The sequence below is a fragment of the Vidua chalybeata genome, chromosome 4, assembly GCF_026979565.1.
Source record: "Vidua chalybeata isolate OUT-0048 chromosome 4, bVidCha1 merged haplotype, whole genome shotgun sequence".
Lineage (NCBI taxonomy): Eukaryota > Metazoa > Chordata > Aves > Passeriformes > Viduidae > Vidua > Vidua chalybeata.
In genome coordinates, this window is record NC_071533.1 from 69,233,007 (window position 1) to 69,246,884 (window position 13,878).

Genomic DNA, 13,878 nt, shown 5'->3' on the forward strand with positions numbered 1-13,878 from the left:
GCAGTCTTGTAGGAAAGGTTGCAGAAGACTTTTAAGGGATTTATCCCACTTCAGGTCAAATCAGCTTTAGCAGCATCACTGTTAATGAAAAGGAAAGCTCATAAAGCATCTTCATTTATTCTGACTTAGTTTTTGACATAATTGTTTTCTAATTTCTCTGCTGACAAAAGTATGAAAAGTATGTATAAAGCCACTATTTGATTATACACAAAACCCCCACAGCTCAGTACAAACTGATATTCCAGGCTTTCCATCTCATTTCCATGGGAGATGGAAAATAAAAGATCTACGGATGTTCAAACGTCTTTGCTGGCTCATCCAGGGCTGGTGCCGGGTTGTAAAACCAAAACAGTCACAAAACAAAGAAAATAAATAAAAAGTACTGAAATCAAACAACCAAAACAACCACAAAACCCAAAGAAAACCACAAAAAAAAACCACAAAAAAACAAAGCACAAACCCCACAGCCAGCATCCTTCACAGACTCTAACATCTACTGAGAAAACTGCAGGGCAAATCACTTGAAAAAAGAACACAATTTTGTAACTTGATTTTACCTATTTTACTCTTGGACACTTTCAGTTCAGTGAAAAAGGCTGAGAGGTGTGCAGAACAAATGCATTACTAATCTCTCATTAAAGATGTATAAAATATTATGCAATGATCTGCTACACTGAGCTCAAAACTTCAGACTTCAGTGTCAAAGTGCTCAGTCTTACTGAGCACTTTCGTTCAGTAAAATTTAAACACCTGAAAAAGCTCTAGGATGATGATTAGAATAATCATTTCCACTCTTGCAGCTTGTCTACTGCTAGAAGAAAGTTAATTTTTTAAAGAGACCAAATACAAAGACCAGTACAACTGCTGAAATTTTTACCAGTGTCAAAAAACCTAATGCTACTTTCTACACAGTATTCAAAACAATTAGAATGCAAGTAAAGAGATGGACTCAGAGGATGCCCTCTGAGAGGGTAAAACAAAACCTGACAGACAGGTTTTCCAAGCTGGAAACACAGGAAAGCCCCTTACAAAGAGACTGAAATCTCTAGCAACCAGGTACCAAGCAAAAGATGAAAATAGAAAATAATGTTCCTTATTTCTTTTTATTGGTCAAGCAAACCAGCAAGGAAGTAGAAGCTTCTGTCTCCAGAGCTGTCTGCCACGCAGGGCAGGGGACAGATGCAGCTCACAGCCTGGACTTTCTTCTTCTGTGCTCAAACACAAGCACAGTTGTGAGAATTCACTTGTGGGGAATTTTGGAAGGAATTTGAGATGCGACTTCTGAGTTGGCTTTGATGACGCAGTTTATTTTCCTAATTTTTACTTAAGTAGGAAGGATGAGTTCAGCACACATTGTTATAGTATGGTTTAGAAGGTTACAAGACTTTTAGTTACATTACTTTTTAAGGATTTATTGACTAATAAAACACTACTAGAAGGATATTTTTGTTTTTGAATTGAAATCTTTAAATATTTTGTCTTATGGACTTATGGAATAGTGTAAGCTATTTTTAGCTAATTGTGTTATGGCACACAAACCTACAGTATTGCATTCTAATCTCTTTGTTTACTTTTGTATCTATTTTATTTTTTAATATCCAAAACTGTACACTTTGTATTACTTAACATGTCTCTGCTTTAAACTATAAATCCACATTCTTGCTTCCAGCACCTAAGTTTGGAAGCCTTTTCCAAGGTCTTAGATCAAATCTTGTGTTTAATTCTAAGCTTTGGCTTACAGGCCCGAAGTTCTGAGAGTGCTCTGCATTTCGGATTCCAACACACATTTAAATTGACTTTCAGGAATTCTTGAGAGTTGCAGTAACACCATTAAAAATATTCTGTGGATGAGAAGGGTTGTGTGTAAAGTGGCAGTGATTTCTGGCTGGAAGTAAATGATGTGACCCTGATACATCCTGAACATATGAGCTGGAATGCTGCTGAATTTAGAAACTACAAAATGAATGTATCTCTTTGCTAGTGGATTTAATCATCATATCAGTGGCTCATAAAGAAATGCTCATTTTACAGGGCATGGACCATTAAAAAATTAACTCAGTGGTCACAGTCAGCACTACAACAAGGATACACCTGCATGTTTCCAGCTATCCTAACAAGTACTTCAGCTGTGACAGACAGGAACTGCTAAAATAAAAAACAGTTTTAAAACTTTTCCATGAAGGGTAAAAACACTGCCACGAGATTGGTTAATCCACCACATTCCAACAGTCAACAATGTCACAGTGCACATACATAAAAATACTCAGCCTAAAAAGAAAAAAAAAATAAATATTACAGGCTATGGAAGCATTTACAGAGATCTTATGAGGTGGAACATAGGAATGAAGCAGATTTAAAGAATATGTACCGAGCAGACAGAAAAGAAAGAAGAAAAAGAAGATAGATATCTATCTATATCTATTTTAGTATCTATAGATGTAGATATTAAAACAGATATAGATGTTAGGCCTCGTATGCATTAATTTCCCTCAAATTTTTCCATCCTTGTCAGGAAACGATAAAACTACCTGCCAATTAAAGTATTTCAAGCAGAGTAATAAAAGCTTAATCATTCCACACTGAGGGTGCAGATTGGTGTGATTCCCTGGGAAAAAACTGAATACATTAATAGATATTCCCTGGAAACAACTCCACATTCAGAAGCCATTCAGCACACTGGATTCATTATGTTTTTACATGAACACCTTCCAGTGGAAGTATTTATTATTAGCATAAGCAGATACAATACATTTTCATTACTAGGGAGCAAGATGAAATGAATCAGAAAAATTAACTCCTGTTGCAGATCTCGTTTCTCCAAAACCCTTCTCTGAAAACTTACAGATTAATTGTTTGTACAAGGAGATAAGGAGCAAGAAAGTGCAGAGGTGTCAGCCTTGTCCAGTGGTGAGTCCATCCTGGAGCTGGCTGGAATTGGCTCCATGGACATGGGGAAGCTTCCAGCAACTTCTCACCAAACCCTGCAGTCCCCTCCCTACCAAAACTTGGCCATGCAAACCCAACACTTTTGGTTTGTCCTTTTCCACACTACCAGTTTCTTAAGTGAAAATTAAGCTGAAGTGAAAATTCTTAAATTCTTAAGTGAAAATTAATTAGTTAAAATGTTACGTATACTCAATTTTCAAATTTAAAACAGGTTCATAAAGAACAATACTCACATTAAGTGTCAAGGTTACTTTGTTATGAATGTGGGGTTTTTTTTTGCTAAATACCCTTTTATTCATGAAGGAAGAGAGGAAATTCATGCAGACAGTCCTTTGTTCCACACTGACCCAAGAAACTGAATGAGAATGAAAATTCTAGGGCTGAGTTCATTTAGGATATTAAAAAAACTTATTTTAAAAAACTGATATCTACAAAAAGGAAAACTTCTACTCAGCAGAGAAATATTCCTTGTGTATTCGTCAAAGGTCATCTGCACAATATTGAATTAATCTGTGTTGAATAAACTAAGCATGAGTTATATATCCTTAATACCCTCATTATAAATTAGTAAAAGGTTTGAAGTCCCATCAGTGAGTACCAAAGTACTACTGGAGTACAGAGAAATAGACTAAATAAGAGAGAAACTCTAATATAAAAAGGGGAAAATATTAATTATCCCATTGAAAGAGACAAGTAGAAGAGGATATTTCTTCCCAATCTGAGCATTTGCTGCTCAGACACATAATATTCAAGAACATCAACCACTGATGAGCTTGTGAGAAAAGATACTGAAAATTAATTTACCAAACAGGAAAACAAATACAGTAATTTACACTATTGTGCTTAAGGCAAAATTACACCATTTTCTTAAGGCAAAACTGCATCTAAATTTCTCTGGCTGAAAATCAAGGTCATCTTTAAAATACGCCAAAAGCTCAGATCTCTCTAGTTACAAAAAAAAAAAAAAAAAATTAATTAATTTCATAAAACAGTCAAAATTACCAAAAAGTCCAGTTGGATCCATTCAAAGTTGCACACTCAACAGAATCAATATTCCAAGGAAATTAACAAAGGAAACAAACAGAAAACAAACCCAAAATATCCATGTACCCACGCCCTGAGATCTTTGAAATAAATAAATCAATAATAAAATAAATCAGTAATAAATAAATCAGTCAGTGTTCAGAAATACATATTGAAGGGCAATGGAATAGAAACTGCCACTGCTCCTCAGAACACGGATCATTAGAATTAGGTTAATTAACACCTCAAAGCAAAATCTTGTAATTACGGTATTATTTTTGTAATTAGGATTATTTTCTATCCTTTCTAACTTTTGCAGACTGATGACATGCACAGCTAATGAAGTTAATGAAAAAGAAGAAAATTAGTAAGATTTTCAGATCACTCTGAAGAATGAAGCTAAGACGGATTGCAAACTTCAATATCCAAATTGCTCCTGAAGTCATTAGAAACATACATATTTAATCACAGAGGCGCTGCTCTGTTTTCTCTTTTCCCTGGCAAATCTGCTCGATGACAGAACATAAGCAACGCTGCTCCCTCCCTGATTCAGAAAGAGAGAAGACCCATTACTGCAGGGTTTTGTTCTTCCAGTAATTATTTTGCCAGTTTTAAGACTCCTGGTGGACCTAAAGCATCTCACAGAGTTATTAAGGTTGGAAAAGACCTTTAAGATCAGCAAGTCCAACCATTAACCAAGGACGCCTAACCACGGCCTCCAGTGCCACATCCACACAGTTTCTGACCACTTCCAGAGATGTGTAACAACTCTTTCCATGACAAATTTTTTCCCAATATCCAATCCAAACCTCCCCTGGCCCAGCCTGAGGCCGTTCCCTCTCCTCCTGTCCCTGTTCCCTGGAGCACAGCCCGACCCCCCCGGCTGTCCCCTCCTGTCAGGAGCTGTGCAGAGCCACAAGGTCCCCCCTGAGCCTCCTTTTCTCCAGGCTGAGCCCCTTCCCAGCTCCCTCAGCTGCTCCTGGTGCTCCAGACCCTTCCCCAGCTCTGTTCCCTTCCTTGGGCTCTCTCCAGCCCCTCAAAGTCTCCCTTGTCATGAGGGGCCCAAAGTGACCCCAGGATTTAAAATGCCTCATGAGTGCCACACTTCAAAAATATATCCAATTCTTCATCAAATATTCAGGTAGCACTGATTTTCCCATCTTTCCAGCTTGTATGTAATTTACCCTTTTTTTATAGTTTATAGCCACTTACCATTTCATTTTCAAGGCAGAGGATCTTGTAGGATTAATAAAAAAACCTTCACTACAAAACAACCTCTTGCTGATACACAAACGTACACTGGTTAAGAACATAAAACCTCTCAACTTACTAAGTTACTACTTGTCCTGCAAATGCCTACTCCAAAATCCCTGATGAGGGTGTTTAGTGTTTGGATGTTTTAGTTTCAGGGTGTGAATCCCATACTCTAGTTTAGTTTAGATTAGAATCATACAATATTATTTACACTGTAAGTGCTACCAGAAATAGTCTCAAAATCTATACTGGCAGCAAATTTAAGGCAATTTCTTTTTAACTGATAAGCCTTTGTACAGATGAAATGTATCCAAAGTCTTTAGGCTTCCATTAAAATACAAACCCACAATAATTCACATAATTCTTCTCTGATCTCATTCCAATTTGTCACCAGCTTTTGTGAGAAGGGAAAATCCTTCCAATAATAATCCCATAAACAAACACTATGTTACAACAATAATAACACCTAAATAAAATTTACTTTACACCCAGCAGCTGATGCACTTAAGGATCATTTTATCATGATATGATGAGCTCCCATTCAGCTGGATATTTGAACAGTTATTTTGAAGCTGCTGATTAACAAACCATATCAAGACCCTGCTCATACAGTATGTGACTAAAATTCTTTATTTTAATACATGTGATTCATATTTAGTGATATTAAAAACATTTTTTTGAACTTACCCCCCTGTTAAAGCACTACATTTGTATGAGAAAAATATCCTAAAGTTAGAACCATTCCAGTTATATAAATTATTATATCAGCACTTTTAGCTGCTGCAGTAATTCTGAAGTCTTTAATTTAACCACTGGGAAAAAAAATGTGTCAAACACTTTGAGTAAATGAAGTTTTATGTTATAAACAAAGATTTCCTTATAAGCCAAAATGAAAATCCATTTCTGATTTTGTATCAATGCCACTGCCTTTCAATTATGCAATCATCTTTTACAACATGAGGTGATATACCTATCCTGGTTTAATCATCATTTTTAACATAAAAGAAAACTAATGTCATTTGCTAATGTATTTGTTAACCCTGAGAAATTTTGGAAGTGACAGACAGAAGATGTTTTGAAAAAAAAAAAAAAAAAACCAAAACACAGAACTGCTTTTCAAGCAAACTGGGAAAAATCATCTAAAAATGCAATCAAAGCCAATTTTCCCTCAAAACCTTTGGATGTTCCCCTTCTACAGGGATGACCCAAATTAAATCAACAGGATTGTTAAGAACCTGCTGAGCTGTGGATTTGGGGACATGTAAAAGGCTCATCCCTGTTTCACTAGACCTCTCTATACATCCTCAAGGACACAAGCAGAAGAAAAACACTTCAATAACTAGATTGATCTTCTTGATTAGAGTTTGGAAATCCCAGGCAAGAACATTTTCTAAAAAGTCTTCCATGAAAGCTGCCAGAAAACCATCTGCAAGAATAGAACTGGGTTGGAAAGCTGTCTAGACAAGTTCCAAAGATACTATTTCAGGACACAGGATGGAGACAGGATCAGGGACCTTCCTGGGCTCCAGCAATGAAACTGCTTGCACTAATTCTTCCCTCACTTACAGGAGAGAGTCAGCCAGGCTGGAGAGGACTTGGAGCAACCTGGGATAGTGGAAGGTTTCCCCGCCCACGGCAGGGGGTTGGAACAAGGTGATCTTTCAGGTCTCTTCCAACCAAACCATTCTGCAAAGAAAATTATTTTGTCCGTATCACATAAAGACAAAAACACTTTCCGGTAACCCAGAGCTGCTAATAATTGCCTAATGATGAAGAAAATTGAGGAGTTATCCAATGCATGGAAAATCCAGCATTTCATATAAATTAGAGCAGGTTCATTTTAGCCATGAGCTTTTTCAGTCACAGCTTACTGCACACCCAAAATGCTCCCAGCACAATCTGCATTTCCAGCTACAACACACCAGGGACGAATTTCCTCACCATCTTTCCACATTGACTTGTACAGCAGGAGAGGAGAAAAAGCAGCCATCATATTGCATTGCTCTGAGTTAAGAACTATCATTCCATAAAAGCAGAACATGGGAGTAATGGATGAGACCTAAATCCCTCTGAGTCCTCATTCTTCCCCCTGGAAATGCCAACCTGCACATGCACAAAATCCAGAGTACAAACACACCCATAAACACCTCTGAACAGTGAATAAAATGGGAGGCACAGACTGACAAGGCCCAGATCTTACAGGGCACTGCACACTAAAAATACCCTGCAGCTTCCAAGCACGGCAGAGTAAAAATAGAGAAGGCAAAATTTAGTTAAAGGTTCTCCTAGACAGCACAAAAAGTCTCCATGCTGAGAGGATCCCAACTAGAGCTGGCAGAGAGGCACAAATGTTACTGAATCCAATGGCAACAAGAAACAGGGATGGCCAGAGTGCAGCAGATGCCTCTCTAATGGCTGAAAAAACATCCTGAAGTGAAAAGGCAGCTGGCAGTGTTCAGTTCGGGAATTATTTTAAGCAATACATAGTAGAGACTTAGCACAAGAGCAAATGGCACAAGTTGTGCCATGGGAGGTTTAGATTTGATATCAAGAAAATTTTCTTCACTGAAAGGGTGGTCAAGCACTAGAACAGGCTGCCCAGGGCAGAGGTGGAGTCCCCATCCCTGGAGGGATTTAGAAGCTGTGTGGATGTGGCACTTGGGGACATGGGTCAGTGGTGGCCTTGGCAGTGCTGGGGAACAGTTGGACTTGATGATCTTAGAGGGTTTTTTCAACTTAAACAATTGTATGCTTCTATAATGCTGGAGAAAGAAAAGGAGGATTCTCTTCCTATTCAACATAGTAACTTCATAAAAATGTTTGAAGTTCAGTTTCAGAGAGAAAATTTCCATATTGCTTTTGTGATATGATTTGGCCTTGTCTCCCTGACATGGATCAGCCATCACCTAATCCATTCCAGGGAAGGCTGGTGCACAGTCTAGGCTGCCATACTCCCAAAAACACCACTGATTTGGGACTGCCCTTACAGAAAGAGCCTAAACAAGAATTAGTTTCACTACTGGGAGAATAGTCCTGTTCAGATAAAAAAAAAAATAATAATAATGACCTAATATTTACCTTATACAATTGAATTGAGTTTGAATGATCACAAAATAAACCTTTATAATTCATTTTCCCTTAGGTCTGTCTTGAAGGCAACTTCAGCTGAATCCAGCTACCAAATAAAGAAATTGCTGGAGAATTCAGTGCAATTACTAAAACAAGTGCAACAGGTATCAGGCATGAAGTGCTCCATTACCCACCTTCTCCCAAACTTGTTTGAAATACGCAAAGACATTCACCAACCCTATAAAAGTAAAGCCGTGGTTCCAGTGCAGCTGACAAAATTCATAAATAATGTCTTTCTCATGGAAAAGAGCACAGCAGATTTAGGGTTCAAATGCAATAAAACCAAGGTTCACCAAATGTAAGTAATATACAATTAATTAGAATTGTTGGGAATACAGTTATGTTTATATATTTATGGCAATATAGAAATTTGCCCATTACTATTATGATTTTCTACATAAACAACACGAAATAAAACTATTGGGAATTTTACCCAATGACTTATTTATTTCATAGGTATAGGCAATTACTTTTACTAAGTGATGTTATTTAAAAAATGCAAAATCATTAATCAATTATTTTTGTCTGCCTTATGATTATTGCTTCATTTAAGATGCTGTAACTGGCATCTTAAATGTATTGGGAAAAAACCCACAAAACATGCACTGAAATCAGAACTGTCTCTCCACAGCAAATCTAGAAGAACAAAAGTGTTTTACACAGAAGGAAAACAGAATCAGTCACAAACAATCTGCAACAGGAACACTCGCCATTATTTGTGCTGTTGTTAAAAGTATGGAATAAGAAGTAACAGTCCAAAAATGTAAAGATCCTAAAAGGCACAACTGCTGCATGGTTCTGGTAATAAAGGCACAGTTGTAAAACAGCCACATAGGCTGAATATTTAAAAGTCCTAGGCAAAACTGAAAAGAACCACAGAGTGACATTAGAAAATTTAAATCTTTTCAACAGAGCAAATCTCCTCATCTTCAAAAACCTGACACAGCTCCTTCATCTTTTCATCTGTTTGTACATACGTGACTATTTTTTGGTGTTTTTTAAAAAACAATTGCATGGAAGTTGGTGGTTTATAGTTGGCATTTATTTATTTTATCTTCTTAACATATATATATTGCATTCATATTCATATTTAATTACCACTCAAAACCACCAGCCACAAAAACAAATCCCCTGACTCCTTATGGATAACTTCCAAAAGTCTTATTTTTCAGCTATACATAAAATACCATGTAATTGCAGTTAAAACCTTCCTAAAAATGAAATTCTTTTTTCTTAGGAAAACCACCCACAGTCTAACAAATAAAATTGCAACCCACTTGGTAACCATGCAGGAAGGTGGGAGTAATAGGCAGCAACCCTTTAAAATATGTTTTAGTTATGTATTTCTTTATAAACATGTAATGGTATTAAAAATTTTAAGACTCATAGTTAAAAAAAAAGGTCAGAAAACAAAACTAGCAATAAATACAATCACCTTATGCTTTTAGCTAATTGTGACACTAAAGCCAAAGAAAAGAGACACATCTCAATTAGTAATTTCAACGCTGTGGAGAACAGAAATTCTAATGATTTTTTTCCAGCACGTATTTATTAGAAAATCTCAGGAATGGCAAGTTAATAAATGACGTGACAGGCCCTACCTGCTCCTCTTCCACCATGACAACAAGCACTGGGAACAGGGTACCCCAGCCAGCTCCAACCCTCTCACATCTCTGACAGCCACACAAAGTTTTAATTAGTTTGCTAGTTCAGGGCTTCCTAGAATAAATGCACTTCTGTCATTTCTAATGCATTCTCATGATCAGTTAATGGATTTTGGGATTTTTTTTTTTTTTTGCCTCCAGCTCAGACAACCTTCTTGTCTTATAATTTCTTCTAAATCAGTTCCCAGGTTATCCACATTTTCTCATGTGGAACACTAATGAGCTTGTCTAAAATTCACTTTTAATGCACCATTCTCCAACCCTGACTCACTGAGGTGTTCTTTGTCAAACCCACATCACATTTCTGCATTACTCTCCAAAGTATCAGTAAAAACCAGTGGATGTGCCATCATCTGGAAAACTGTCAGTCATGTGCCTACACGTACACTGAGTTCAGAGTAAAAGCTCACAGATACAAAGGGCTATATTAGCACTTTTGGAGCCCTAAAACTTGTGTACAATAATTTCCAGTTTTTCCAGCACTGTCCAAAATTATACAGCGTGGAGAATATGAGGGTACTCTGATTATTCAAATGCAAACGCCAAAATAAAACATGAATCTGTCCTGGTGGTGCTGGAAATCACAGGATCAGGTAAATTTTGGCTGTAGGGGACTCAGGATTTAATCTGCTCCAAACTGCTGGTCAAAATTCCTCTAGGAGTCCCTGAAAGGAGGTTGTGCCAAGGTGAGGATTGGCCTCTTCCCCCAGACAACCAGCAAGAGAATGAGAGGACATGGCCTCGAGCTGTGCCAGGGGAGGGTCATGTTGTTTTGTTTTTTTTTAAGTTCTGGAGGGGTTTTTTAATGTTTATATATTTTATTAGTATTTTTACACACTGTTTTTGTAAATAATGATTGGTTTACATTCTTCTTTGTGAGAAGAGAAAATTGATAGACTATTAAGTTGGAGAGGTGGGAATTTCATCCTCCAATCCACTGTCACTTTTAAAATTCTATATATTACAAAGTTAGAAATAAAAGGTACTTTTTTTTTTTTTTTTTGGAAAAGAAGAAAAATAAGAACTTTTATTTGTAACATCATAATATATAAAATTTTAAAAGTAACAGTAAGTTAAAAAATAAAATTACCACCTCTCCAACTATACTGATCAAATTATTAGTCTATCAATTCTCTGTTCTCACAAAGAAGAACGTAAAACAATCATTATTTACATAAACAGTGTGTAAAAACTCTAATAAAAATGTTTTAATATTTTATAAAATGTTTTTACAGCACGTTTTAGTATTTTATAAAATATTTTTAATAAAACCTTAAAAAACATAAAAAACTTTTAAAAAAACAAAACAACAGTGTCAGGTTGGAGATCAGGAAGAATGTCTTCACTGAAAGGGTGGTCAGGCAGTGGAACTGCCCAGGGAGGTTTGGAGTCCCCATCCCTGGAGGTGTCCAAGGAAGGGCTGGGCGTGGCACTCAGTGCTCTGGGCTGGGGACGAGGTGGGGACTGGGACCAGGTTGGACTCGATGATCTTGGAGGGATTTTCCAACCTGAATTACTCTAAGGAAGTAGGACTGCCTTCAAAGGCTGCTCAGGAACTTTTGTGAAAGTTCTGCTGCATTTTGTGGCCATTAAATCTCTCTCTTCTGTCCAGTGACCTCTTTCAATGACTTATGGAAGAACTTCCCATCTCTAAGACCTCCTCGTTAAGCAGCTCATTTGAATCCACAAGTGGACTTCAGAGCTCAAAGTGAATGGGATTAAATGCCTATACATGTATCTATTTACTTATTTGCCAAGATAAAGTTTCAAATTAGATGTTTTCTCTCTCTCAGGAAGGAAATTGCTTTGAAACTTTTTCAGGAGATCCCAATCTTTGCACGTGGCATCCTGTGGAGGCTGCCACTGCACAGGCAGAGGTAAACCAGAGACCTGACCAGACTGCAAATGCTATTTCAGGCAGAGAAAAAAAAAACCAAAAAGTCTTTAAAACTGGGATGATTGTTAACTTATCTGAGAAAAAATACCAGAAAGAGCAGCTGAATAGCCTCAGCTAGAAATGCAAGAGATAAAGGCAATCTGAAGGTAACACATTCTTCATCACTTGGAGCTTTCGTGATTATGTTTTTGTGGCTCATAAAACACATTTCAGTCAAACATATTCCCCTGGAATCAAAGTAAAGGGAAATAAGCAAATCTACTTATTTCCCTAATACAAGAAATTATATTACATGTTCAAAATGGAGGTTTTATTTTATTTATTTATTCATATCATCTAGAAGCCTATGAAAAGATGAAATCAGAATGGAAATATTCATAAAAGTTGAATAAAACAATAGCCTGACATTTCTCTACCCCCTCTTGACAGCATTTTATTTTCCCTAGTCTCTTTGACACGCTGCTAAAATAGAAACACATTGTTGCTCATCAAAATACAATCTTGGGAACATGAGTTTTTATCATTGAAGAAATCCATGTCCTGTAGCTCAGCTTGTAACTTCTTGATTTGCGTTTGCTCAAGCGCGCTATCAAACAAAGGTGTAGCTGAGCCCAAAGTTAACCCAGCAAGCACCTGGTGAAACTATGAAGCTGCAGTGGTACTTCTGGGCTGATGTTTTCTCTTCTCTGGGCAAAGCAGTGGAAAATAAAGCAAAAGGAGGACAGGAAATTCCCTCCCAGAGGACCCAGTAACTTGGGTTTCACAACAGAGTTTGGTGCACAGCAGCTTCACTTGCTGATGTCGATCAGCACCAGAATAATAGAGAACTGGCAACCTCATTTTCAGCTGGTTTCACAGTGAATTCAGGATTTTAGTCTGTCTTTCATATCAAGAACAAAATTATCAGGGTTTATAATGGAAGTTAGTCACCATGTTATCTCCATGTGGAATGAAAGAACGACAGACTCTCTGCCTTGAGTCTGTAAAGTCATGTACACAGTTAGAGGCTGTCATGTCCAGAATAATTTGTAGAGAAATAACATACCTTTTTTTCAAAAACAAAAAAAGACAGCCAGATGTCATTTCTTTGGAAAGTGACTCACTGAAAGAGCAGAGGAGCCATACAGAGACACCATTCTGGGGGAATTAAAGAAGCAGCTTTCCCTATTAAGAGCAACCTGGAAACAGAAAGGCATCAAACCTCTGCACACACTCCTAGTGACAGCAGGACGGAATGAAAGAGGTTTTAATAGCTTCTGCAATTTGGATGGTTGGTTTTGGTTTGTTTTTATTTTGAAACTGTCTTTCATGGACAAACCAGAAGCATGTCTCAGTCAGATCCCTGTCTTAGACTGACTGTTTGTTAAGTTTCTAAATTGCTTTATAAGACAGACATAAGTAAATAGTTGTTGCTACTGTATTCCTGCTCACATTTTGAGACTATAAATTATTTAGAACAAGAGTCTCTAAACATGTTTGAACAGAGCTTTCCAACAGAGATCACGAACAAAAACTGATTACGTTTTTATTATCAAATACTATTAAGATAATTACGTAAAGAGTAAATACAGCATGAGGCTGAAGAAAGAAAAAAAAAAAAAAAAACCAAAGACACTTGCCTGGGTAACAAGTGGCTCCAATAGTCTCTCTACGGTGAGAGTCCTGATTTCCAAACTTTTGGGGTCCCATTTCAAAATGATAGGTGACGTTGCAGAAGTCATACTCCCTGGAACAGATAAAATTACACAGCACAAAAACTATTAGTGCAATATCCACATACTGCATAGCATTTATGCAAAGAATAAATATATACAGCCACATATAAAATACTTCTCCATAATCTTGCTGGTGCTCCTCTACTCCCAAGAACTCCCAGGAGCACCACTGCCACATCCAGTGGGTGCTTAGATGTTTATATTCCAAATTATTTTTACTCCTGTACCTGGAGTACCACAGCAGATAAGT

General features: G+C 37.2%; 1 protein-coding gene across 13 annotated transcripts in view; it reads right to left on the reverse strand.

The window, feature by feature from the left end:
• CTNNA2 (catenin alpha 2) overlaps positions 1-13,878 on the reverse strand; it is a 459,487-nt gene that overhangs the window by 390,981 nt on the left and 54,628 nt on the right. For all 13 annotated transcript variants that reach the window (XR_008430399.1, XR_008430402.1, XR_008430400.1 and 10 more), the window contains exon 2: positions 13,533-13,639. Coding sequence is in view for 5 of the 13 variants with exons in the window: in XM_053940057.1 (XP_053796032.1) it covers positions 13,533-13,634 (102 nt within the window). In the remaining 8 variants the exon portion in view is untranslated. The remainder of the gene's footprint in view (positions 1-13,532; positions 13,640-13,878) is intronic.